At 45.7% G+C, this 26,804-nt stretch overlaps 2 protein-coding genes across 6 annotated transcripts in view; one reads left to right on the forward strand and one right to left on the reverse strand.

The window, feature by feature from the left end:
• The window catches only part of txndc9 (thioredoxin domain containing 9), a 38,832-nt gene extending 16,339 nt beyond the window's left edge, over positions 1 to 22,493 (reverse strand). The window contains exon 1 of one of the 4 annotated variants that reach the window (XM_072476589.1): positions 22,375 to 22,493. The gene's annotated coding sequence lies outside the window, so the exon portion shown is untranslated. Of the gene's footprint in view, positions 1 to 2,526; positions 2,710 to 22,260 lie in introns of those variants that run through there. The other 3 variants (XM_072476586.1, XM_072476587.1, XM_072476588.1) reach the window with 3 other exon arrangements.
• A 100-nt stretch (positions 22,494 to 22,593) lies between these two features.
• Positions 22,594 to 26,804, forward strand: part of eif5b (eukaryotic translation initiation factor 5B) — a 170,926-nt gene continuing 166,715 nt past the window's right edge. For both annotated transcript variants that reach the window (XM_072476584.1, XM_072476585.1), the window contains exon 1: positions 22,594 to 22,750. In XM_072476584.1, the coding sequence (XP_072332685.1) occupies positions 22,716 to 22,750 (35 nt within the window). In that variant the 5' untranslated portion in view covers positions 22,594 to 22,715. The remainder of the gene's footprint in view (positions 22,751 to 26,804) is intronic.

Consider the following 26,804-nt stretch of genomic DNA (forward strand, 5'->3'; position numbering starts at 1 on the left):
CTTCCGAAGCATTCTATTCTTTCCACCCTCTCCACTGCTCCAATTTTTAAATTCTACCCGCTATCATCTGCTGCTCTTCCCTTGTTTCCAGCAGGCTGCTCTCCCTCATTGAGTGGTGGCCATTGTTGTCGCCACCCTTCTTTTTCTGAATACTCCTAAAAGAAAATATATCCAAAAGAGGAACTCCGACAAAGGAGACAAATTCAATAAGAGACTGAGAAATTAAACATGATGTAAGGAGGGAAAATATACTTGTGCATCATTCCCAACTGTCTTTTGAATTATCTTTCACCACAAAGATGACCTGTTACAAAAAGCTTTAGTCATAGAAAACAAAAATCCAAGACGTCAACAATAAACCCATTATTTTACTACTGGGAGGCTAACATAGCCATGATAAGGAAGTGGATGGTGGGTACGGGGTCTATCTGGGAGCGGGTGGAGGTGGCTTTGTACAGGGGCACCAGTTTGGAAGCCCTGGTCACGGCTCCCCTACCGCTTGCGTCGGCCAGGTACTCCACCAGCCCGGTAGTGGGGGCGGTCCTGCGGATTTGGGGCCAGTGGAGAAAGCCTTCAGGGGAGGTGGGGGCGTCGGTCTGGGCTCCAATTTGTGATAACCATCAATTCGCCCCCACGACCCCGGGAACATGGATGGAGGGTTTTGAGCTTGGCTGCTGGCGGGGGTGAGCGATATGTTCCTGGACAGGAACTTTGTGAGTTTGAGGGATTTGGAGGAGAAAGCTGGGCTGGAAAGAGAAAATGACTTTAGGTACTTACACATGCGGGACTTTGTACGCAGACAGGTTCCATCCTTCCCACGCCTCCCGCCAATAGGGATTCAGGACAGAATAGTCTCTGGAGGAGAAGGAGGAGAGGGTAGAGTCTTGGATATTTACAAGGTGCTCATGAAGGGGGAAGAGTCCCAGACGGAGGAGCTGAAACTCAATTGGGAGGAGGAACTCGGCGGGGAGATGGAAGATGGGGTATGGGCGGAAGCCCTGAGTAGGGTAAACTCAACCGCGTGTGCCAGGCTCGGCCCGATTTAGTTTAAGGTCGTTCATCAGGCTCACATGACGGTGGCTTGGATGAGCAAATCCTTTGGGGTAGAGGACAAGAGCACTAGATGCGCGGGAGGACCAGCGAACTACATCCACATGTTTTGGGCATGCCCTAAGCTTAGAGGGTACTGGGAGGGATTTGCGGATGTCATGTCCCGGGTGCTGAGGAGTCCAGAGGTGGCATGTTTCGGTGGACCCGGGGAAAGAGGCCGATGTTCTGGCCTTTGCTTCCCTGATAGCCCGGCGGCGAATACTGCTGGCATGGAGGGACTCAAAACCCCCAAAGACCGGACTATGGCTTTCGGACATGTCAAGTTTTCTGGGTATGGAAAAAAAGTCAAGTTCGCCTTGAGGGGATCTGTATTGGGGTTTGCCCGAAGGTGGCAACCATTCATCGACTTCTTCGCGGGAGAATGACGTCAGCATGGTGGGGGTGGGAGGGAGGGGGGGGGGGGGGGGGGGTTGGAGGGAAGATTAGGGTAGAGTAGGAGGGATAAACAGGCGGGGAGTGTAGGTGGGAGAGGAGCGGGTATGTGCATTATGGGTTGGTTGAAATGTTGGTTTTCCTTTGATGTTTGCATATTTCTGTAATCTGTAACTGTTTACAATGCCAAAAAATACCTCAATAAAATTGTTTGTTAAAAACAAAATAAACCCATTATTTTTCTACAACTCTCATATTATGAAATATAATAATGGTATATTAAATTCAATATACAATAACCAAAAATGATTTTGCATTTTAGGTTTGAAGAGATCTCCAATATTTCAAAAGGGATTAAGTTCAAATGTTATCAAAAGTTAAAATTTTTATTTTAATTTAAAATGTGGGGATCATTTCCCTTTTTGCATGGTTTCCCCCACATTGGAGATGGGTTGTACCAATCGAGCACAGAGCAACCAATGTTTAATATGCCAGCCTCGCTAATAAGTCCGGAAAAAAAAGAATTATACATTTAACCTACGTCTTATTTTAAAAGTGGCCCAGAATTGTAACTATTAAAGCATATTCTTAACTGACGTATGCCGAGTGTGTCTAATTAGTAACCACAACTATTTCGGGAAACAAATGAAGACACCTATTTGGTCATATATTATGAGCCCAAAACAACATCGGGAGCAGGACAACCCGTATTAATAAATGCAGTGTTAAAACTGCACCAAAATTACCCGATGACCCCGTGACACAGCCTGCTCTTTACAAGTGGCCATGAAAATTCAGACCATGGCCTTCAGGGGTTCAACTCCACATTACAATGTCTTGAACCTCTACTCCAGCGACTCAGCGAGAGGGAGACATCAAACCGAAACAGGCTGTAATGGGAGAGTTGCTTTGGGCACAGCGAACCGACAATTTTCCAACTGCCATCTCCATGCTGAGGCTTTGTCACGCAGCGGCCCGATCTCCGCCCAGCACAGGCCCCAGCGCTAAACATGGAGCCTCCACCCCGGCTCTCTATAAACATACCAGCATCAGGACTCATTCGCAGGTCGGGGCGGCGGCGGCGGCAGACACTGGGTCTTCCTTCGCTCGCTACTTACCCTGCTTAAGACGGCCTCGGCTCTCCCACCGACCGTATCCGGTCTCAATCTGTCAGCCGGGTTATAGGTCACCGTCTGCTTCCCTAGCAACGGCCAGAGATCCGGTCCAAACCCACATGGAGTCGAACATTGGGAGGATCTCTTTCTGCCCTTTCATCGCACCTTTCTTCATATTTAATGTTCGAATAACGTTACTGGTATTTTATTACGCGATTATTTGTACGAGGAGGAATTGATACCTAAATTATGAAGTGTTCATCTCAGTTTCGAGTGCAAAAGGTCTGCTTTCAAAAAAGGGAATATTGAAACATAATACGAAGTATCCTAGTGCAAGAGGATTTGTGAAATTTTCAATACGGTTTTGCTTTCCACACCTATGCACGAATTTATTGCCAGCTCAAAAAGGATGTCATTGAGCCAATAAAGGGATATTTCGGCATTAAGAGAAAACTCCCCCAATGTTTGAAGTCTGTTCAAAAAACTTCCCCAACTACGCGGACAAAGCCTGCCCACTCATTAAGTCTACCACTTTTCCCTTGACGGCTGAGGCCCGCCTGGCCTTCAACCGCATCAGATCCGAAATTGCCACGGCCACGATGCAGGCCGTGGACAAATCCAACCCGTTCCAGGTGGTAGGGGCAGCACGGTAGCCTTGTGGATAGCACAATTGCTTCACAGCGCCAGGGTCCCAGGTTCGATTCTGGCTTGGGTCACTGTCTGTGCAGAGTCTGCACATCCTCCCCGTGTGTGCGTGGGTTTCCTCCGGGTGCTCCGGTTTCCTCCCACAGTCCAAAGATGTGCAGGTTAGGTGGATTGGCCATGATAAATTGCCCTTAGTGTCCAAAATTGCCCTTAGTGGTGGGTGGGGTTACTGGGTTATGGGGATAGGGTGGTGGTGTTGACCTTGGGTAGGGTGCTCTTTCCAAGAGCCGGTGCAGACTCGATGGGCCGAATGGCCTCCTTCTGCACTGTAAATTCTATGTTCTGAAAGCAATGCAAGCAATGCGTCTGACTTTGCCCTGGCAGTCACTCTTAACCAGGCAGGAAGGCCAGTCGCCTTTTTGCTTCTTAATTTAACATACAAGGTGAAATGCGTTTTCCACACAACCCGGCTAGCCATCCTTGGCTATGTCGTGTGATGTGTTAGGCAGGTCGGTTCGGTGTGGACTGCACTTGATGCAGCGATGCGAGAAACAGACCTCTTAACACTGTAGAAGATCCAACACGGTTTTATTGAACGATAGAACTAACATACATATTTAACTGTGGGTCGACACTATACTAAACTGACTGGAGACCTTGTACTAGCCTGACCAGACTTACTAGCTATCGCATGGTGTTTGCACTGTGCTAGCTCGTGGACTCTGACTGTCTCAGTGGCTGGGTCCAGAGAGAGCAGGAAACCTAGTGCCCTCTGGCTTTATAGTGGTGGTGTCCTGTCTGGTGATTGGCTGCACCCTTTGTGTACTTAGTGATGTATATCACCACAATCTCCCCCCTTTTTAAAAAAAGAAATACTAAGGTGTGGATGTTTATAAATATATGTATATATATGTGCCTGACTATATACAGAAAGATGTCTAAACGAACGTATATACATAGGAAGGTTGCAATAGTGCAGATACATGGCAAACAAAACAATATTTACAGAGGTCCAATTGGTGAAGTCACAAAAATGTACAAAAGCTCAGTCTATAGATTCAGTTTTTGTGGTGGGCGACAAATTCTTGTTGATCGCCGCAGAGACGGATTAGGAGCCGCCTGCGCTTGGAGAGGCGGGATCGCTGGCATCGCGGTGAGCGCGAGGACCGACAGGATTGCAGGTAGATCGGTGGCCTCGTGGTCGGGTACGTCCGGAGGCATCGTAGGTGGCGGGCACACCGGTCTGGTAGCGGGTGTGGAACTCTTCACAATGCCCGTCTGTTGCGCCGTAGCAGGGAGCCATCAGCCATGCGGATAAGGAATGATCTTGGGGCCACTTGTTTGAGCACAACAGGTGTGGCTGACCAGCCGCCCTCCGGCAACTGTATGCGAACATGATCAGTTGGGGCCAGCTCGGGCAGATCAGTGGCATTGGCATCGTACGTGGCTTTCTGTTGGGCCCGCGACTGCTGCATTTTCTGTAGGACCGCGAGTTGGTCAAGGTCGGGAACGTGATTGGCTGGAACTGTGGTCCTCAGAGTGCGATTCATGAGCATCTGGGCTGGAGATAATCCAGTGGGCAGTGGGTCGCCCTGTATGCCAGCATCGCCAGGTTAAGATCCGAGCCTGAATCTGCAGCTTTGCACAGCAGCCGCTTTACAATGTGGACCCCTTTTTCGGCCTTCCCATTTGACTGCGGATAGTGGGGACTGGAGGTAACGTGACGGAAGTTGTAGGACTGTGCGAAGTCAGATCATTCCTGGCTGTAAAAGCAAGGACCATTGTCGCTCATTACCGTGAGCGATATCCCATGCCTGGCGAACGTTTCTTTGCAGGCTTTGATTACCGCCTTCAACGTGAGGTCGGACAGTTTCACTACTTCTGGGTAACTGGAGAAGTAGTCGACCAGGAGTACGTAGTCACGCCCCTTGGCGTGGAAAAGGTCTACACCGACTTTGGACCACGGAGAGGTCACAATCTCGTGCTGCTGCAACGTTTCTTTGGGTTGAGCTGGCTGAAACTTCTGACAGGTAGGGCAATTGAGGACTGTGTCGGCAATGTCCTGGCTGATGCCCGGCCAATAGACCGCCTCCCAAGCTCTGCGTCGGCATTTCTCGACCCCAAGGTGACCCTCATGGAGTTGGCCCAGCACCATAGCACGCATACTCTGAGGAAGTACGATCCTGTCGAGTTTCAGAAGGATTCCCTCCACCACCGCCAGGTCGTCTTTTACGTTATAGAACTGGGGACATTGTCCCTTCTGCCAGCCATTGCTGAGGTGCTGCATCACTCGCTGCAGCAGAGGATCCTTGGCTGTCTGGACCACCCGTTCGTCGGAGGCCGGAAGGTTCGAGGCACACAACTGCACTTGGGCTTCTATATGGCAGATGAAGTCACTTTGTTCATGTGGTATGGTAATGGACCTGGACAGGGCATCTGCAACGATCAGCTCTTTACCTGGCGTGTAGACGAGTTTGAAGTCGTAGTGGCGTAGCTTTAGAAGAATACGCTGTAACCGAGGTGTCATGTCGTTTAAATCCTTCTGGATTATGTGGATTAGAGGCCTATGGTCCGTCTCTACCGTGAATTTCGGCAGGCCATAAACATAGTCGTGGAACTTGACTATCCCTGTTAGGAGGCCCAGACACTCCTCCTCAATCTGAGCGTACCGTTGCTCAGTGGGCATCATGGCCCAGGAGGCATACGCCACTGGAGCCCAGGACGCGGAGTCATCCCGCTGAAGAAGCACCGCCCCAATGCCATCCTGGCTTGCATCAGTTGATATCTTGGTTTCCTTGGTTGGGTCGAAGAACGCTAGGACCAGGGCTGTCATGAGTCTTGCTTTCAGCTCGCGCCATTCCTCTTCATGCGTGGGCAGCCACTGGAATTCAGTCGACTTTTTGACGAGATGGCAGAGGTCCGTGGTGTGGGATGCCATATTGGGAATGAATTTTCCGAGGAAGTTGACCATTCCGAGAAAGCGGAGGACCGCCTTTTTGTCCTCCGGGGTCTTCATGGCGTTGGTCACCGAGACCTTGTCGGCGTCTGGCCGCATGCCCTGCTGCGAGATGTGGTCACCTAGGAATTTGATCTCCGATTGTCCAAATGAGCACTTGGCCCTGTTGAGCTGAAGACCATGTTCATGGATTCTTTGGAATAACTTCTTCGCCGTCAACGAACGTGAGGAAGTTGTAGATGTGGATGGCGTGGTCCCCTGCGGTGGAGAGAAATAGCGCGATCTTCCTGGCATCCGATGCTGCTTCGGGGTCGGAGGCCTCGATGTCCAAGGGAACTTTTGCTTGAAGAGCTTCCAATTTGCGCCGAGGTTGCCGGAGATGCGGAGGAGGCTGGATGTTTTCCAGGTCACAGGATGGCTGCTTGCTGGTCAATGCTGATTCACTCGAGGTAGGTCCGTCAATTTTCAGTATCACTCCGTGGTACCATGATGCGTTAGGCAGGTCGGTTCGGTGTGGACTGCACGATGCAGCAATGCGAGAAACAGACCTCTAACACTGTAGAAGATCCAACACGGTTTTATTGAACGATAGAACTAACATACATATTTAACTGTGGGTCGACACTGTACCGAACTGACTGGAGACCTTGTACTAGCCTGACCAGACTTACTAGCTACCGCATGGTGTTTGCACTGTGCTAGCTCGTGGACTCTGACTGTCTCAGTGGCTGGGTCCAGAGAGAGCGGGAAACCTAGTGCCCTCTGGCTTTATAGTGGTGGTGTCCTGTCTGGTGATTGGCTGCACTGTGCTGTGCGCTTACTGGTCATCCTGTATGTCAATCACTGCCTGTCTGCACATGCGTGGATATCATGACATCATGGAAAACGGAGTCCTAGGACTCCGTTTTCCACAACATTGCCGAGGATGGCTAGCCGGGTTGTGCGGAATACGCATTTCTCCTTATTTTTTGTCAAATTAAGGAGTTGGGCGATGCGGAGGAATTTTTAAAGGTTGGCGTCGTGGTCCTGCAGGTCATGGCCACAGGTGGTAACATTATCCACGTATGGGAACGTGGCCCGCAGCCCGTACTGGTCAACCATTCGGTCCACCGTTCGTTGGAAGACCAAAACCCCGTTGGTGACCCTGAAGGGGACCCTGAGGAAATGGAAGAGACAGCTCTCCCTCGCTCTTCACGAACCTCACTCCAGACTGTAAGCCCGTCGCCACCCGGAGCAGACGGTACAGATGATAAGGCCTTCATCAGGTCGGAGGTCCAGCGACTCCTGAGGGAAGGGATCATTGAGGCCAGTAATAGCCCCTGGAGAGCACAAGTGGTGGTCGTCAGGACCGGGAGAAACACCGGGTGGTCATCGACTACTATCAGACAATCAACCGGTACACGCAGCTCGATGCGTACCCCCTCCCGCGCATATCTGACATGGTCAATCAGATTGCGCAGTATCGAGTCTTCTCTACGGTAGACTTGAAGTCCACGTACCACCAGCTCCCTATCCAGCGGGAGGACAACCAATACACTGCCTTTGAGGCAGATGGCCGTCTCTTCCATTTGCGGTGGAGGATCGAGCTCTCCACCTGTAACTACGACATCTTGTATCATCCTGGGAAGCTCAATGAGCCCCCAGATGCCCTGTCCCGTGGCACCTGCGCCAACGCGCAGGCTGACCGGTTATGGGCTATCCACAACGACCTCTGTCACCCGGGGGTCACCCGGCTTCTCCACTTTGCCAAGGCCCGGAACCTGCCCAACTCCACAGGAGGAGGTCAGGGCCATGACCAGGGACTGCCAAGTCTGTGCGGGGTGCAAGTCGCACTTCTATCGGCCAGACAAGGCCCACCTGGTGAAGACCTCCCGCCCTTTTGAAAGCCTTAGTATGGATTTCAAAGGGCCACTCCCCTTCACTGATCGTAACATGTACTTTCTCAATGTTGTTGATGAGTACTCACGTTTCCTTTTCACCATCTCATGCCCTGACATGACCTCTGCCACAGTCCTCAAGGCCCTGCGCAGCATCTTCACCCTGTTCAGTTTCCCCACTTATATTCACAGCGATGGGGGATCCTCATTCATGAGCGATGAGCTGCGTCAGTACCTGCTCAGTAAGGGCATCGCCTCGAGCAGGACTACCAGCTACAACCCCAGGGGAAACGGGCAGGTGGAGAGGGAGAATGCTATGATCAAGTAGGCTGTCCTTCTGGCCCTACGGTCTAGAAATCTCCCAGTCGCCCGCTGGCAGGAGGTCCTCCCTGACGCGCTCCACTCTATCCGGTCACTGTTGTGTACTGCCACTAACAAGACCCCTCACGACCGTCTATTTGTCTTTCCCAGGATGTCAATCTCCGGGGTCTCGCTTCCTACCTGGCTCACAACTCCTGGGCTGGTACTCCTCCGGAAGCACGTGAGGAGCCATAAGGCCGACCTCTTGGTCGAGAGGGTTCATCTCCTCCATGCGAACCCTCAGTACGCATACGTGACACACCGCGACGGGCGACAGGACACAGTCTCCCTCAGGGACCTGGCCCCCATGGGTACCCCTGTGCCCATCACCTCACAACTTCCTTCTACCTCCCCATCTACCCCATCAACTGGTACCCCTGCACCCACCATCACCTCACCGCTTCCTTATACCTCCCCATATACCCCATCAACTCATCCGGGGTCCATTAGCACCGCCCCTGCGCCGTCACCCTGTCCAGGACCCTGTTGTGAGGACGACGTGTTCCCGAAGTCGAAGGTCTCGACGCCAGCGCCGACACTGCGACGTTCACAGCGGACAATACACCCTCCTGTGAGATTGAACCTGTGAGTCCAATTCACCCCCGCCGGACTTTTTTTTAAACAGGGGGTGAATGTGGTGAGCCACGTATGGCTGTTGTATATATTATTGTATTTACTCACTGGTACTGTTGTTGTGTTGATGTTGTTGTTGGCTCCACCTGTGGCTCCGCCCCTGAGAAGGTAGAAAACCCATCGATCCGGGACAGCCTCTCAGTGCAGGAGGAGCTACTGGTGGGCACATTCTAGCTGATTAAAACCACAGTTCTTGTTAATTACCGTTTCGACTGGATTGATTGGTATCAAACAATTGATATTTATGTAACACCCGACGTAGTAAAGATGCTTCACATGGGTATTATGAAACCAGGATTTTGCAGCGAGCAACATAAGGGCACGTTAGGGGAGATGACCACAGTTTGATTAAAGAAATAAGTTTAAGAAATGCTGTATTTTAAAGGCGAGTGAAGTAGATGGGCTGAGCGATTTAGGAGAAAGGGGTTAAATGTTCTTACATTTCTATCTTCTGTTCTGAAGGTTCATCCAACTCTATAGATGTTGCCTGGCTGGCCTGAGGTGGCACGTGGCAAGCACTGCTGCCTCACAGCGCCAAGGACCCGGGTTTGATTTTGGCCTTGAGTGACCGTGTGGAGTTTCCATGTTTTCCCCATGTCTTCATGGGTTTTCCTCCGGTTTCCTCCCACAGTCCCAAAATGTGCAGGTTAGGTGGATTGGCCATAATTAATGCACAGGGTTACGAGGTAGGGTGGGGGAGTAGGCCTAGGTAGAGTGCTCTTTTGGAGGGTTGGTGCAGACTTGAATGGCCTCCTTCTGCACTGTAGGGATTCTATGGACCCAAGTAGTTCTAGCAAATTTTTCTTTTTTTTCAGAATTCCAGTATGTGCAGTATTTTGCTTTCCCAAATGGGCATGGCCATTTTAACACAAAACTAAACAAATACAAAATTTCAAAATCAACACTTCTACAGTGATGGAGAGAAGAATGGATGGGATTATAGAATGAAAAATTAAAATAATTTAAAGAATGACGGCAACATTTCTTTTTTCAGTGGGACACAGATCTGACTCTGGCATGGAGGTTCAACTGGTGAAGATGAACGTCCTGCCAAGGTTTCTATTCATATTCCAGACCCTTCCGATTTTTGTACCAAAGACCTTTTTCCGGAAGCTGGATACGTTTATCTCAGATTTGTGTGGGCAGGGAAGGTACCAAGCGTCAAGAGGACCCTGTTACAGAAGCAGAAGGATGGGTTTGACGAACCTGCTGCATTATTATTTGACGGTGAACGTGGCGGTGAGGTGGTGGTAGGAAAGAGAGGGTCAGAATGGGTTAGGATGGAGGAAGAATTCTGTAGGGGGACCAGCCTGAGGGCTATGGTGTCAGCGGTGTTGCCACTGCTGCCAAGGAAATACACGGACAGTCCAGTGGTGCAATCCACAGTGAAGGTCTGGAACCAGTTGAGGAGACACTTTAGGATAGAGGGGATGTCGGTGTTAACGTCGCTGTGCGAAAACCACGGATTTGAGCCCGGGAAGGGGGGGGGGGTGGTGGAAGAGTGACAGACGGTATGAATAGGAAGTGGAGAGAAGTGGGGCTGGTTAAAGTGTGGGATCTGTACCAGTATAGAGGAACTAAAGGAGAGGCTAGAGATTTCCAAGAGGATGCAAGTTTAGATACTTGCAGGTAAGGAACTTTGCACAGAAGGTTTTGAAAGATTTCTCCAAGCTACTGAAGTATGCCCTGCTGGAGTGACTGCTGCTTCCAGACTTGGAAGGGGAGAGCAGGATCAGAGACATATATGGGTGGCTGGGAGAGCAAGGAGGTGAGCAGGTGGTGAAGATTTTTTTAAATTTACATTTATTTTTAATAGAGTACCCAATTCATTTTTTCCAATTAAGGGGCAATTTAGCATGGCCAATCCACCTGCCCTGCACATCTTTTGGGTTGTGGGGGTGAAAGCCACGCAAACACGGGGAGGATGTGTAAACTCCACACAGACAGTGACCCAGAGCCGGGATTGAACCTGGGACCTCGGTGCCGTGAGGCAGCAACACTAACCACTGCGCCACCGTGCTGCCCCAGGTGGTGAAGATTGAGGAGTGGGAGGGGGTGCTGGGAGGGCAGATAAACTGGGGAGTGTGGAGTGAGGTGCTACGCAGGGTGAACGCGACTTCCTTGTGCGCAAGGATAATGCCTAATACAATTCAAGGTGGTACATAGGGTGCATATGACCCGGGCAAGAATGAGTGGGTTCTTCCAGGGAGTGGCAGACGAGTACGAGAAGTGTGGGCGAAGACAAGCAAACCACATACGTGTTATGGGGCTGCAAGAAGCTAGTGAGATTCTGGGCAGAAGTGTTTGTGGTACTAACGAGGATCGTGGGGGAGGAGGTTGGGCCAGACCCTTTGGTGGCGATATTTGGGATATAGGAGAAGCCACAGCTGATGGAGGGGAGGAAGACCGATGTTGTGGCCTTCTCCTCTCTGGTTACCCGGCGAAGGATCTTACTGGAATGGCGGTTGGCAACGCCACCAGCGGTGGCGGAACTTATACGACTTCAACCGTCTGGAAAAGATCAAATATGAATTGAGGGGTTTCGCGGAGGGCTTTGAGGCAAGGCGGGGGATGTTCGTGGCCATGTTTGAGGGGATGTTCGTGGCCATGTTTGAAGAGCTGTTCTTGGCCATGTTTGAGGGGCTGTTTGGCACGGGGGGGGGGGTGCAAATGAGAAAAAATTTGTACAAACTGTATAACTATGTTGGGAAGTATGATGGCCAGACTAATTATGTTATGTAACCGTTTGAATACGTTTGGAATAAAATACATTTACAAATATACATTTTATTCTTCATTAAGCATTCTGTACAAATTGTGGGATCAATGTACAATGAATCATTGCTAACTTCTTCCAGTTCTGATGAAACATTGAACTATGTTTTGTTTCTCACCATGAATGCTACCTAACCTGAGAATTTTCTTTTTTTTAAATTCAGCTTGCTAAATTAGCACTATTTTGCTTTTGTAGTACGACAAACGATGAGAAGTCCCTACAGAGGAGCCATAATACAATGGACAGGGGCAGTATGGTCGGCACGGGCTTGGAGGGCCGAAGGGCCTGTTCCTGTGCTGTACATTTCTTTGTTCTTTTTAGAAGATTGTAGTTTAGTCGGGCAGTATGGTCGGCACGGGCTTGGAGGGCCGAAGGGCCTGTTCCTGTGCTGTACATTTCTTTGTTCTTTGTTTGTTCTTTGACAGGTGGGTCAAAGATAGTGTGTGGCCAGTAGAACCTAAATGGAAATGCTCACTTACAACAACAAATTGTACTTGTATAGCGCCAAACAGCACCTCATGGAGTCTTGGAGTTCACGGCACAGGAAGAGGCCCTTTGATGTATTGTGTCTGCATGGGCCATCAAACACGTATCTATTCTAAAACCATTTCCCAGCACTTGGCGTGTAGCCTTTCATTCCCGTGGCGTTTCAAGTGCTCATCTAACATAACCTTTAATATAATAAAATATCCCAAGGTGCTTCACAGTACATAAGAACATAAGAACTAGAAGCAGGAGTAGGCCATCTGGCCCCTCGAGCCTGCTCCACCATTCAATGAGATCATGGCTGAACTTTTGTGGACTCAGCTCCACTTTCCGGCCCGAACGCCATAACCTTTAATCCCTTTATTCTTCAAAAAACTGTCTATCTTTATCTTAAAAACATTTAATGAAGGAGCCTCTACTGCTTCACTGGGCAAGGAATTCCATAGATTCACAACCCTTTGGGTGAAGAAGTTCCTCCTAAACTCAGTCCTAAATCTACTTCGCCTTATTTTGAGGCTGTGCCCCCTAGTTCTGCTTTCACCCACCAGTGGAAACAGCCTGCCCGCATCTATCCTATCTATTCCCTTCATAATCTTATATGTTTCTATAAGATCCCCCCTCATCCTTCTAAATTCCAACGAGTACAGTTCCAGTCTACTCAACCTCTCCTCGTAATCCAACCCCTTCAGCTCTGGGATTAACCTAGTGAATCTCCTCTGCACACCCTCCAGTGCCAGTACGTCCTTTCTCAAGTAAGGAGACCAAAACTGAACACAATACTCCAGGTGTGGCCTCACTTAACACCTTATACAATTGCAGCATAACATCCCTAGTCTTAAACTCCATCCCTCTAGCAATGAAGGACAAAATTCCATTTGCAAAGTCATTATTAAACAAAATATGATGACACCAAGCCATCCAAGGATATTCAGACAGATAGCCAAAAGTTTGGTCACTGAGGTAAGTTTTAAGAAATGTCTAAAGAGAGGAAAGGGTTTAAAGAAGGAATTTCAGAGCTTAGGGCAGAGGCATCTGAAGCTACAGCAACCAGAGTTGAACAATTAAAATCAGGGTGCTCAAGGGACCAGAAATTGATATGTATCGATACCTTGGGCAGTTCTGGGGTTGCAGGAAGCTACAGAAATAGGGTGGGGCCAGGCCATCAAGAGATACAATTTTTAAAATTGAGACATTGCTTAATCAGGAGCCTGTGTAGGTCAGCATGCAACCGGGTGATGGGTGAATGGAAATTGGTGCAAGTTCAGATGTAGGCCGCATGACCTCAAGTTTACAGAGTAGAATGTGGAAGGTTGGCCAGGAGTGTGTTGGAATACTATAGTCAAGTTCAGAGGTAACAGAGGCATGAATGAGCATTTCAGCAGCAGAAGAGACGAGGCAGGGGTGGAGTTGAGCAATGTTACTGAGATAAAAGAGGCAGCCTCAGCAGTGGCCCAGATACATGGGTGGCATTTCAAGAAGGAATTAGATGTAGCTCTTTGGGCTAAAGGGATCAAAGGATATGGGTGTTGCAGGCTGCATTTATTGCCCATCCCTCATTGAGGGGGCAGTTATGAGTCAACCACGTTGTTATGGGTCTGGAGTCACATGTAGGCCAGACCAGGTAAGGACAGCAGATTTCCTTCCCTAAAGGACATTAGTGAACCAGATGGGGTTATGACAATCGACAATGGCTTCATGGTCATCATTAGACTTTTAATTCCAGATTTTTATTGAATTCAAATTTCACCACCTGCAGTGGTGGAATTTAAATCTGGGTCCCCAGAGCACTACTCTAGGTCTCTGGTTTACTCGTCCAGTGACAATACCACTACGCTATCACCTTGAACCTGATGATCAGCCATGATCATAATGAATGGCAGAGCAGGCTCAAGACCCATTGTCAGCTGGGACATTCTATCTGACCAGCTATTAGCCCATTGCTTGGGGTTTGATGGCCTTTTGTGTCTGTAAATTGGAGGTTAATTGCATACTCATGGCATGGCCCTGTTCCTTGTGTAAACAGGAGTATGCAAACTTTCAGATAGCAATGATGAGTTCAAGTCTGGATACCCCAGGATAGAATCATTATTTGAGGGGCTGGGCAGAGGTTAGAGAGAGAAAAGAATCATGTTCGAACAAGTGGGGGCAGAAGGATTTAGAAAGCCACTGGGAGAGGTCATGAAAAGCTGCCACAGAGACCGGCTTTCGAAAAGGGTCTGAAGGAGCTCAACAGGAAAATATATTCTGCATATGCATGTCTCATTGTTGCCTGCCTGCCTAAGTGGAGTTGAGAGTTGTATATTCATTTTATGTGCTCGCATTAAAGTATACATGTAAGTTATTCTTGTTAGGTTTAATGTTTAAATATTGTTTTTCGTTTAAGTTAATAAAGTTTTGTTTGTAAAAATAACCAAGCCCTATTCTGCAATCATTCCTGGAATGAATCGATCTGTCCGCACAGTGTTACAAAATAGTTGCAGTTCTGGTCCAGTATCTTAACCACTGTTGGGATCTGATCCGGCGTCCGGTTGACTGGGCGTCTGTAACACTGGGGAGCCGGTTAATTCCTGGAAGGCCATTGCATTCGGCTTTAATGGACATTTATGGAAATGAGGGTTAATCATATGCTCGCTATATTTGGGTGTGATCTGGAACTTACCATCAGGGGCGGGCCGGTTAGATAGCAAACACGTGCAAATCTCGATTTTAGCCTTTCCCGCTATTTAACCGGCACACCCAGATCCACGCCGGGCTTAACAATGATTGTTAAATCACTCCCATTAGCTTTGGTTTTCTTAATATTTAATTAGAGGAAATTTCTGTTCATTCAGTATTGGATGATGGACAAACAATTTGATTATTTAGCATAAGTGGAGGAATCCTGAGGGGTGATCATGTCAACATACGTATGAAAACTAATGCTGTATTTTCAGATTATATCAAAGGGCAGAGATCCAAGAATAGATCTTTGGGGGATACCAGGGGTAATGGTGCAGGAATGGGAAGATAAATCACTGTAGACGACTCTCATACTAGGACAAGGTAGATAGGAATGGAACCAGCTGAGAGCAGGTGGACAACAGTGGAGAGGTATAAGAGGAGGATTATGTGGTTGACAGATGGAGAGGGATGAGGATAAACAGTTAATGGAAATAGGATCAAGGAAGCAGAAGTTGGGTCTCATGGAGAAGATGAGCTTGGAGATTGCATGAGGAGGGTTAGAGAGATACTAGATTTAAACATCCAGGGATTCACAACCTATCGAAAAGACAGAGAGGTGGGCAGAGGGGGCGGGGTTGCCTTGTTAATTAGGAATGAAATTAAATCAATATCACTAAACGACATAAGGTCAGATGATGTGGAGTCTGTGTGGGTAGAGTTGAGGAACCTCAAAGGCAAAAAAACCATAATGGGAGTTATGTACAGGCCTCCTAACAGTGGTCAGGACCAGGGGCACAAAATGCACCACGAAATAGAAAGTGCATGTCAGAAAGGCAAGGTCATAGTGATCATGGGGGACTTCAATATACAGGTGGACTGGGTAAATAATGCTGCCAGTGGACCCAAGGAAAGGGAATTCATTGAATGTGTACAGGAGGGCTTTTTGGAACAGCTTGTGATGGAGCCCACGAGGGGACAGGCCATTCTGGACTTAGTGTTATGTAATGAGCCAGACTTGATTAAAGATCTTAAAGTAAGGGAACACTTAGGAGGCAGTGATCATAATATGGTAGAATTCAATCTCCAATTTGAAAGAAAGAAGGTAGAATCAGATGTAAAGGTGTTACAGTTAAATAAAGGTAACTACAGGGGCATGAGGGAGGAACTGACGAAAATCGACTGAGAGCAGAGCCTAGTGGGAAAGACAATGGCAGGAGTTTCTGGGAGTAATTGAGGACACAGTACAGAGGTTCATCCCAAAGAAAAGAAAGGTTATCAGAGGGGGGATTAGGCAGCCATGGCTGACAAAGGAAGTTAGGGAATGCATCAAAGCAAAAGAGAAAGCCTATAATGTGGCAAAGAGTAGTGGGAAGTCAGAAGATTGGGAAGGCTACAAAAACAGAGGATAACAAAGAGAGAAATAAGGAACGAGAGGATCAATTATGAATGTAGGCTAGCCAGTAACATTAGGAATGATAGTAAAAGTTTCTTTAAATACATTAAAAACAAACGGGAGGCAAAAGTAGACATTGGGCCGCTCCAAAATGATGCTGGTAATCTAGTAATGGGAGACAAGGAAATAGCTGAGGAACTAAATAAGTACTTTGCGTCAGTCTTCACAGTAGAAGACATGAGTAATATTCCAACAATTCAGGAGAGTCAGGGGGCAGAGTTGAATATGGTAGCCATCACAAAGGAGAAAGTGCTAGAGAAACTAAGAGGTCTAAAAATTGATAAATCTCCAGGCCCAGATGGGCTACATCCTAGAATTCTAAAGGAGATTAGGAATGATAGTAAAAGAGAAGAAATAGTGGAGGCGTTAGTTATGATCTTTCAAAAGGCACTGGAATCAGGGAAAGTCCCAGAGGATTGGAAAATTGCTGTTGTAACCCCCCTATTCAAGAAGGGAACAAGGAAAAAGATGGAAAATTATAGGCTAATTAGCCAAACCTCGGTTGTTGGCAAGACTCTAGAATCCATTGTTAAGGTGAGATTTCTAAATTCTTGGAAGTGCAGGGTCGGATTAGGACAAGTCAGCATGGATTTAGTAAGGGGAGGTCGTGCCTGACAAACCTGTTAGAGTTCTTTGAAGAGATAACAAATAGGTTAGACCAAAAAGAGCCAATGGATGTTATCTATCTTGACTTCCAAAAGGCCTTTGAGAAGGTGCCTCACGGGAGACTGCCGAGTAAAATAAGGGCCCATGGTATTCGAGGCAAGGTACTAACATGGATTGACGATTGGCTGTCAGGCAGAAGGCAGAGAGTTGGGATAAAAAGGTTCTTTTTCGGAATGGCAAGCGGTGACGAGTGGTGTCCCGCAGGGTTCAGTGTTGGGGCCACAGCTGTTCTCTTTATATATTAACGATCTAGATGACGGCACTGGGGGCATTCTGGCTAAGTTTGCCGATGATACAAATATAGGTGGAGGGGCAGGTAGTATGGAGGAGGTGGGGAGGCTGCAGAAAGATTTAGACAGTTTAGGAGAGTGGTCCAAGAAATGGCTGATGAAATTCAACGTGGGCAAGTGCGAGGTCTTGCACTTTGGAAAAAAGAATAGAGGCATGGACTATTTTCTAAACGGTGACAAAATTCATAATGCTGAAGTGCAAAGGGACTTGGGAGTCCTAGTCCAGGATTCTCTAAAGGTAAACTTGCAGGTTGAGTCCGTAATTAAGAAAGCAATTGCAATGTTGTCATTTATCTCAAGAGGCTTGGAATATAAAAGCAGGGATGTACTTCTGAAGCTTTATAAAGCATTAGTTAGGCCCCATTTAGAATACTGTGAGCAATTTTGGGCACAAGAAGGACATACTGGCACTGGAGCGGGTCCAGCAGAGATTCACACGGATGATCCCAGGAATGGTAGGCCTAACATACGATGAACGTCTGAGTATCCTGGGATTATATTCATTGGAGTTTAGGAGGTTGAGGGGAGATCTAATAGAAACTTACAAGATAATGAATGGCTTAGATAGGGTGGACGTAGGGAAGTTGTTTCCATTAGCAGGGGAGACTAGGACCTGGGGGCACAGCCTTAGAATAAAAGGGAGTCACTTTAGAACAGAGATGAGGAGAAATTTCTTCAGCCAGAGAGTGGGAGGTCTGTGGAATTCATTGCCACAGAGGGCGGTGGAGGCCGGGACGTTGAGTCAGAAGTTGATAAATTCTTGATTTCTCGAGGAATTAAGGGCTATGGAGAGAGAGCGGGTAAATGGAGTTGAAATCAGCCATGATTGAATGGTGGAGTGGACTCGATGGGCCGAATGGCCTTACTTCCGCTCCTATGTCTTATGGTCTTATAGATGAAGATACAAGTTCAGGACGAGGAAGGGGAACTTTGGAGCTGGACCAACTCAGCACTATGGGCTGGGGGAAAATGACAGAGATAGCTGATTGGGTGGTCTCAATCTTAATGACAAAGTAGTCCAAGATCTCTACCTTGGAGGGTTTTAAGAAGACAGCTTGCAATAGAGGAAAGGAGAGGTTGCAGTTGAATTTTACAATAATTCTGCATGGGATAGTAAGCAATTTTAACAGAAGAGATCAGGACTCAGCAGTGCTTTATGCCATCCTGTATCTCTTGATGAATGAGTAGATAAAGATTATTGTTATTAAAAAAATTAGCTGTCCACCATATCCAAAAATTAGCTGTCCACCATATCCATTCAAATTTGTGCCTCTTGAATCTAAAGGCATGAGGGCCTACCAGTGGAATGGTCAGGGCAAGTGAGTGTAACAGTGTATGTGTGAACTAGAACATCAAATATAAATGATATGGAGATGCTGGCGTTGGACTGTAAGCACAGTAAAAAGTCTTACAACACCAGGTTAAAGTCCAACAGGTTTGGTTCGAATCACTAGCTTTCGGAGCACAGCTCCTTCCTCAGGTGAATGACGCCCGAGGAAGGAGCTGCGCTTCGAAAGCTAGTGATTCGAAACAAACCTGTTGGGACTTTAACCTGATGTTGTAAGACTTCTTACTGTGATCAAATATAAAGGTGAGGATGTGGTTGAGCAAATCTGTGGCGGCAGAGATGTTGCAGTTAATGGAATGCCCAAGACTGGACAGTTGGGATCTTGAGTATCAAGAGAGGCTTAAAGGGAAGTAGTAGACCTATCTAGAGACACATCTGGTTTGGCAAAAGAAGAGCAGTAAAGTCAAAGAGTAATGAAAGGGTGCAGTAGTGATTAGGATTTAGGGAGACAGCACCTTTTAAACCCCCTACCACCTAGGAGGACAAGGGCAATAGATTCACGGTAATACCACCGTTTGCAAGTTCCCCTCCAAATGACACACCATCCTGACTTGGAACTAGATCATGATTCCTTCACTGCCCTTGGGTCAAAATCCTGGAACTCCTTCAAAAACAGCACTGTGGGTGTACCTACACCACGTGGACAGCAGGGGATCAGGAACGCAGCTGCTCACCACCACATTCTCAAATGAAATTAGGGGCGGGCAATAGAAAATGTTGGCCTAGCCAAAGATGTCCATGTTCAGTGAATGAATAATAAACCCAGAGGGGAGAAGTGAAAGGGGGCATGTTGAAAACGGAGAAAGGTCTAGTTGCAACTTTACAGATAATATCAGTAGGAATCGGTCTTATTGCCTAACAGCCAGTAGTGGAATACCTGTTAACTTGTTACTTCGGCTTCTTCCCTAGGCATTGTTCAGTCACTATTTTGGGTAGCATCTTTGTACTATTAGTAAAGAGCAACTCTTGAGACTGTAAAATTGCTTCAGTTGGGACACATTGACAGGAATGTTTTCATTTTTAGCACCAATTGGGAGAGTCATAAAAAGAAAATTACATGGAGTTCTTGTTCTGACAAAAATATGCAAGGTTTACATCCCAGCTTGGCAAGGCTAATGGTGATAGGAGCACCACCCTCAAACATGTATGCACATCTTGTAACAATATACTGGAATAGACTTGCAACAACACCTTCTTTAAAAATCCCTATTTTAAATTGGTGTCTCGGGTTGCTAGGTGGCAGTACATATACAGAAATTGTCACAGCAAGATAGAAACATCTGGTTTATTGGACATTTACATACACCTTTTGCTCTCTTCGACCATTTGGTATTTAAATTCTTGTGAACCTGTGTGCTAATAAATGATTGTTACTTATTCTTACAGTATTCCTTCTCCTCCCCCATTAAACCTCAGTACTGTTACAAGCACCAATGGATTGCCAAATGGAAATTGCCTGGCCTGAAATGTATAGTTGAAGAGGAGGATTTAGGAAGAATATCACAGAGGTCAGGTTGCACACCACATACTCTGTGTTTGCATGTGAGTGTGTACAAATGTCAACTGCCAAATCTTAGGGGAAGGTACAGAAGGGATTTACAAGTGTGATCTAATGAGCACACATTAAGCATAACTGGTTCCATCGTTTCAGTTATTAAAATATGCATATTCATTGGATCACTTCAGCCAGACATACACAATGGTCTTCTTGCAAAGAGAAAAATGGAAATGGTTTCATCTGTCATGTGGGCTGGTAACTAGAGGTCATAGATTTAATTTAAAAAAAATTTAATTAGCGGGAAAAAGAAGAAACTTTACTTTCACATAGTGGGTTGTTGAGATCTAGAATACACCAACTGTAAGCATACTGGAATCAGATTACATTGGAGCTTTCAAAAGTTGATCAGACATGTACTTGAAAAGGACTAATTTGCAGGAATATAGGGAAAAGGTGGGAATGTGGGACAAAATAGACAGTCCTTTTAAGGAGCCGGGACATGTATGATGGACTGAAGATTCTGCAACTTTTTGCTATACTCCACAAGTCACACCTGCCAGGTGAAGTCTAGGTCCCGGAGTGCCAAGAATTGGGTTACAGATATAAAAACTTTCTACTGGGTAGTTTGGAATAACAACCATCCAAAAAACTGCCATGAAACCTCTCAAAATTGAATACAACCCAGCTCTTGAAAGATATCAAGTGTCTGTCAAATGGCAGTTCACAAAGGCTCCAGAAATAAGCCAAATTTCAAGGGCCACAGTATGGTTTTTGCCCTTGTTCACACAGTAGTTTTAAATAACACGATCAATAGTTAGCCTGAAAGAAAAGTGTAACTCACTATCTTCAACATCAAGGCAGAATCTTACTGATTGGGCACAAAGCAGCCCAAACAATAATGATGTGAATGAGTTTCATGCTGGAGTTCTATCTGATAATCCAATGAAGAATACAACTGCAGCAGTTCCTCAAGATAGCATCTTCAGCCAAACTATTGGTTACTTCATCACTGCCCTGAGTCATTGGAGTGGCACTGTTCACTGATTTCAAAAGATGTAACTTCATTCACAGTTGCAACAATATCCTACACAAACAAATAACAGGAATTACATAAATAACAGATGTTTAGTATCTCAAACAGAAAAAAAAACGATCCACCTCTTCCTGACCTTCAACTACACAAGTGTGCCATCATCAACAACTTGAGGTCAGTAGTGATCAAACATTAAAAAGAACCAACTATATCAACACTGCGCCAATAAGAACAGGGAAGAAGCTAAATATTCCAGGATGACTGGCTCATCTCCTGATTGCTCAAAAACTCACAACCACGTTGAGGAGGCATAAGTCAAGCGTGTAATAGGACACATACCTTGCTCAATGCAATCACAACAACCGTCAAGAAACTCAACAGCATTCAGGGCAGAACAATCTGTTTGATTGTCACATATGACACTGTACTCAATATCCTTTTACTTCACCCGTCTTCTGTGCCTTGCCACAAACACATTTTGTGGTAGTAATGCATGCAATTTACGAACTATATTATAGCATTATAAAACTCACTAAGTTTACTTTAGCAGTGCCTACCAGTCCTGAACCTCTTCTATCTAAAGCAATAATAAGACCATCACCTGTAAGTTTCCCTCTCTTATTGTAGAGAAAATTAGCTATACTGACTTTGATATGTATCAACTCCAAATCCTGGAATTTTTCATCGAGCACCCTCATCACAAAGACTGAAAAAAGTGAACATCACATTTTAAGGGCAACGAGGGATGGTCAATAAATGTTGCCGTGTTTGAATCACTTAATATCCTGAGAACAAACATTATAAAAATTACAATTCCTCAAATAGTTTCCAATATTAAATATTATTAATACAAAGTCACAGTTTAAATAAAGGGAAGGACAAATACATTTCAACAAATTCAATTGTAGCCATTTGTTAGGATTGGTAAACTGTATGTACAATGTAACGAATGAAAACAAATACTGATATTTCTTAATTTACCTGAAACCTCCTTTGAATCGGAAAGGAGAGTAAAATTCAACTTTCGAGGTGCAAATTTGACGCCGAGGTAGGAGGCAAACCGTATTTCGTTAAAGAAGGGAAAATGGCTTTTACCTCCAGTGGGCGTTTGCTTTTTTTCCCTGCACTGCCGGGAGGAAATGTGTTCAAATCCCCTTTCTTAACATAATTAGCATAAAAATAGAATTGAAACACCACCCGGTGTTTCTACACAGACCCCTCTAGCATGGCTCGGCATCATTTGCTGCTTCGCACCGTCTGCTTCCGTACCAATGATTGACAAGTCGGACCGACAGGTGGAAGCGGCGTTACAGCCAATCACAGATCAGCCCACGCGGAACGTCAACGCGTCGTTGCGCAGGCGCGGATTCACGCAACTACCATATGTCTGAAAGAGATTTTAAAAAGTGACAGAGTGAGGGAACAGTGCGAGAAAGATGGGAAAGAAACAGAAAAACAAGAGCGAGGACAAGTGAGTGTTGAGCTTCCTGCAGTTCTGTTTATTCGCTGTGGCTGAGAGTGGTTGTCGCAGAGCGTGTTGTTGAAGCTGTTGCTTGCCTAGGCCGCTGGCCGGACCTGCTGCTCCTGCTCGAGTGATAGGGACCTGCTTTTCTCTCCACTAACATGACGCAAGAGACTGGCATGCTAATTGTGGTGAACGTTAGTTCCTTCTGTGGAAATGGAAACATTTGAGGCCCAGTTCACCTCCCTCCCTCTCTGGCCCTCATTTACTTACCTCATGGACCTGCTGATTCTTTATATGTTTAGAATTTTGCTTCCATCGTCCACTTCTATCCAGCGTACTGGTAACTTCAGGGTAATTTTAGAAGTGGATGTAACGTACGTAGTGCCCCCCCCCCCCCCAGATAGCAGAAAACGCTACATTATTTTGATGCAGATTTTTAAAATATAAATTTGAATCATAACACATTTTAAGTCACTTAACACCCCTATTAAGGTAGCAGGCGCATACACTCCATGTGAGTACGTGAAGTGTCTATCTAATATTTTTTTTTACCAACAGTGACTTCTAGACTCTGATCTTCAACTCAGTCACTAATCATATGATAGTATTGAATATAACACAGCCCTTCATTATAGCAACAGTTACAAATCTTTGTCAGAAGATGGCTGCTTATTTTGCCTTGATTTTTATTCATTTGCTTTTGGAGTCTAGACGTTTAAGTGAGTGTGTTCATTGCACATAATCCTGAATATGATAAAAAAATAGAACTCCAAAATATGTGGGTTGAACTCTTTACTATGCCCAAGCATACATCAAGAATAACGTTTTTAGGGTGAGTAAAAGCAAGTATCCAATTAGATTTGCCTTTTTAAAAATCTTGCCCGCATTTCAATTTTCCTTTCAAAGTTTGCTTAATGAAAGGAATAGAAATACTGATCGGCTCTTTCATCATCCATTATCCAAGAATGGAAGCATTAGAAAGTCTTATTGTTTGGGTAAGCTTGGCCGTTTATAAGTATAGCTTTGAAAATTATTTTACAATTGTATAATTAATCTCACGTTCACTCTGATTGTTCCTCTATTTAGCACATTCGTGGAATTTTTCCCTCCGTCAAGAGGTTTAAATGTTAATTAAATTCACCTTTGCTTGATGAGCAGAAATGATCCAGCATGTCTTATGATCCATTGTATTCCACACAAGTGCAGTTTCTTGCACCTATCATGTATTTATTCCTGGTATGAAAAACATAAATTAGCCCAGAAAATCTTGCTTTCTGAGCTTATTAAACTGATCAGAGTATTGCTTAATTTTAGCTAACGTGCCATTTCTGGCAGCATAACCTACAACGTGCATTGGACTTTGAAACATACTGGTCATGAAGGAAGGACTCCCAACACCATCACAAGCACAGCCCTGCACTATATGTCCTTTTTTTAACCAAAAATAAATACATTAATTCCAGATAAAATGTATTGGCCAAGTTTATGATGCAAGCTGTCATTATTAATCATCAGGGAATGAGACTAAATACAAAAAGTGGGCCAGGGAGCAGGTTAGAAATATGGTTGCTTGTAGGAGACAGAACAAGTGTGAGGAAAGGGCAGTGAGGAAAAACTGCTTTTATGTGTGTATAGATCAGGAAACCTGAAGCAAGAGAAGAGGGTGCATGAAAGAACAATCTAGATTTTTTAAAAAGCAAAATACTGTGGATGCTGGAAATCTGAAATAAATAGAAAACCCAGCATGTCAAGCAGCATCTGTGAAGAAAGAAACAGGCTGTGACCTATCATCAGAACTGAGAAAGTTAGAAATGTTAATGGCTTTTAAGGAACGAAATGGGAAGGATGGAAGCAGTATAAAAAGGAAGATCTGAGATGGGAGCAGTTAAGTGACAGAATAGTTTGGGGGACAGAGCCAAAGAGACTGGTATTGGGACAAATAAAACAAAAGCTGAGTCCAGAGGAGGTGTGAATGGCTGAATAATGAACAGCTGCTATCTGAAAGCAAAACAAGAAAAGCGAGACATATGAAAATAAAACTAAATATAATTGTAACACATAGAGTATGGTCTGAAATTGTTGGACAAAATATTGAATACAGAAAGCTTTCAAGTGCCTAATCAAAAAATGAAGCTCACTGCAAACATCATTGGAACATTGCCATGGTCTGAGGACAGCTATATAAGCGTAGCAGCAAGGTGTAAAATTAAAATGGCAGGCCACTGAAAGCTCACGGTCAAAGTAAATGCAAAGAGTCTTCTCAAATCTACATTTGACCTCTTCAAATGTCAAGGCGACTGCATTGTGAGCAGCGAACACAATATTCTAAAGTGAAAAAAGTGCAAATAAATCACTGCTTCACTTGGAAGAAGTGATAGAGCTTTGGATGGTGAGGAAACAAAGGGTAGAAAGGCTGGTGTTGCACCTGCATGAAAAGGTGCCATAGGAAGGGGATTGGCATGTTAGGGGTGATTTGAGGAGTGAACAAGCTGTCGCGGATGGGCAGTCCCTTTGGAATGCTGAAAGGCGAGGGGAGGGAATGGAATTTAACGACTTGGATACAGGGATAGAAGGTTCAATAGCCAAATGTGCAGACGTCACAAAAATAGGTGGGACAGTAAGTTGCAATGAGGAAATAAGAATGTTACAAATGGATATAGATAGATTAGGAGAGTGGGCGAAAATGTGGCAGATGGAGTTTAACGTGAATAAGTGTGAGGCCATGCTTTTTGGTTGAAAAAATGGAAAGGCAACTTATTATCGAAATGGGAGAGACTTTGGGGTGCTCTGATGCAGAGGGATATGGGTCTGCTCATGCATGAGTCACAGAAAAGGAGCTTGCAGGTGCAGCAGATAATAAGGAAAGCAAATTGAATGTCGGCATTTAGAGCAAAAGGAATTGAGTATAAAGGTAAGGAAGTGTTGTTGCAACTATACAAGGCATTGGTAAGACCACACCTGGAGTATTGTGCACAGCTTTGGTCCTCTTATTTGAGGAAAGATGTAGTGGCATTGGAAGCAGTTCAGAGGAGGTTCACTAGATTAATTCCAGAGGTGAGGAGTTTTCATATGAAGAGAGATTGAACCGTTTAGGCCTATACTTTTCTAGAGTTTAGAAGAATGAGGGGAAATCTAATTGAAGTATGTAAGATGCTAAAAGGTATGGATAAAGTAGACGTGGAGGTGATGCTTCCTCTTGTGGGGCATTCTAAAAGGAGAGGTCATAATCTTAGATACGAGGTAGCAAATTGAAATAGATTTGAGGAGAAACTACTTTTCCCAAAGGTTGTGAATCTGTGGAATTCACTCCCCCAGAGGGGTGGATGCAGGGACAGCGAGTAAATTTAAGGAGGAGTTAGACAGATTTTTAATTTGTAATGGTTTGAAGGGTTATGGAGAACGGGCAGGACAGTGGAGTTGAGGCCAAGATGGGATCAGCCATGATCACATTGAAGGTGTTTAAGCGCGGGAGGCTAAATGTTCGACTCCTGCTCCTAGGTCATGTGTTCCAGGGAGGAGATGGTCTGGCTGATTTTGAAATCCAGCTCTTGATCTGTAGCATTGTAGGTAGCAGATGAGTAACATATCACCCATGATATAATGACGGAGCAGACCCGATGGGCTGAATGGCCTAATTATGCTCCGATATCTTATGAACTTATGAAAGGTAAAAGCAAAAGTGGACAATTTAGGAATGGGCAACAAATGCGGATCTTGCCAGCAATGCCACATCCCATGAAAGAATGAATTAGAAAGTTCAGGAATTGGAGACAGTGAAGGTGAGAGAAGGATGGCAATTTGGAAGCTAAGTTACTGAAGTTTTCCAATTCTGAGTGAGAGCAGGAAGTGACACCAAAACAGCATTAGTGTTATAACCTGCCTACTGACGATTGGCTGGGGACTAATAATTATCCCACAATCCTATGGGAGTATGAACTTCCCCAATGAGGGGGGGCGGAGAAACTCCTACTATAAATAAGCTGGCCAGTCCAGGAACCAAGAGGAAGGAGAAGGTAGCAAGGGAAGTTACTGCTACTACTATGTATATATTGTTATAGTA

Source organism: Scyliorhinus torazame, chromosome 15 (genome assembly GCF_047496885.1).
Source record: "Scyliorhinus torazame isolate Kashiwa2021f chromosome 15, sScyTor2.1, whole genome shotgun sequence".
NCBI lineage: Eukaryota > Metazoa > Chordata > Chondrichthyes > Carcharhiniformes > Scyliorhinidae > Scyliorhinus > Scyliorhinus torazame.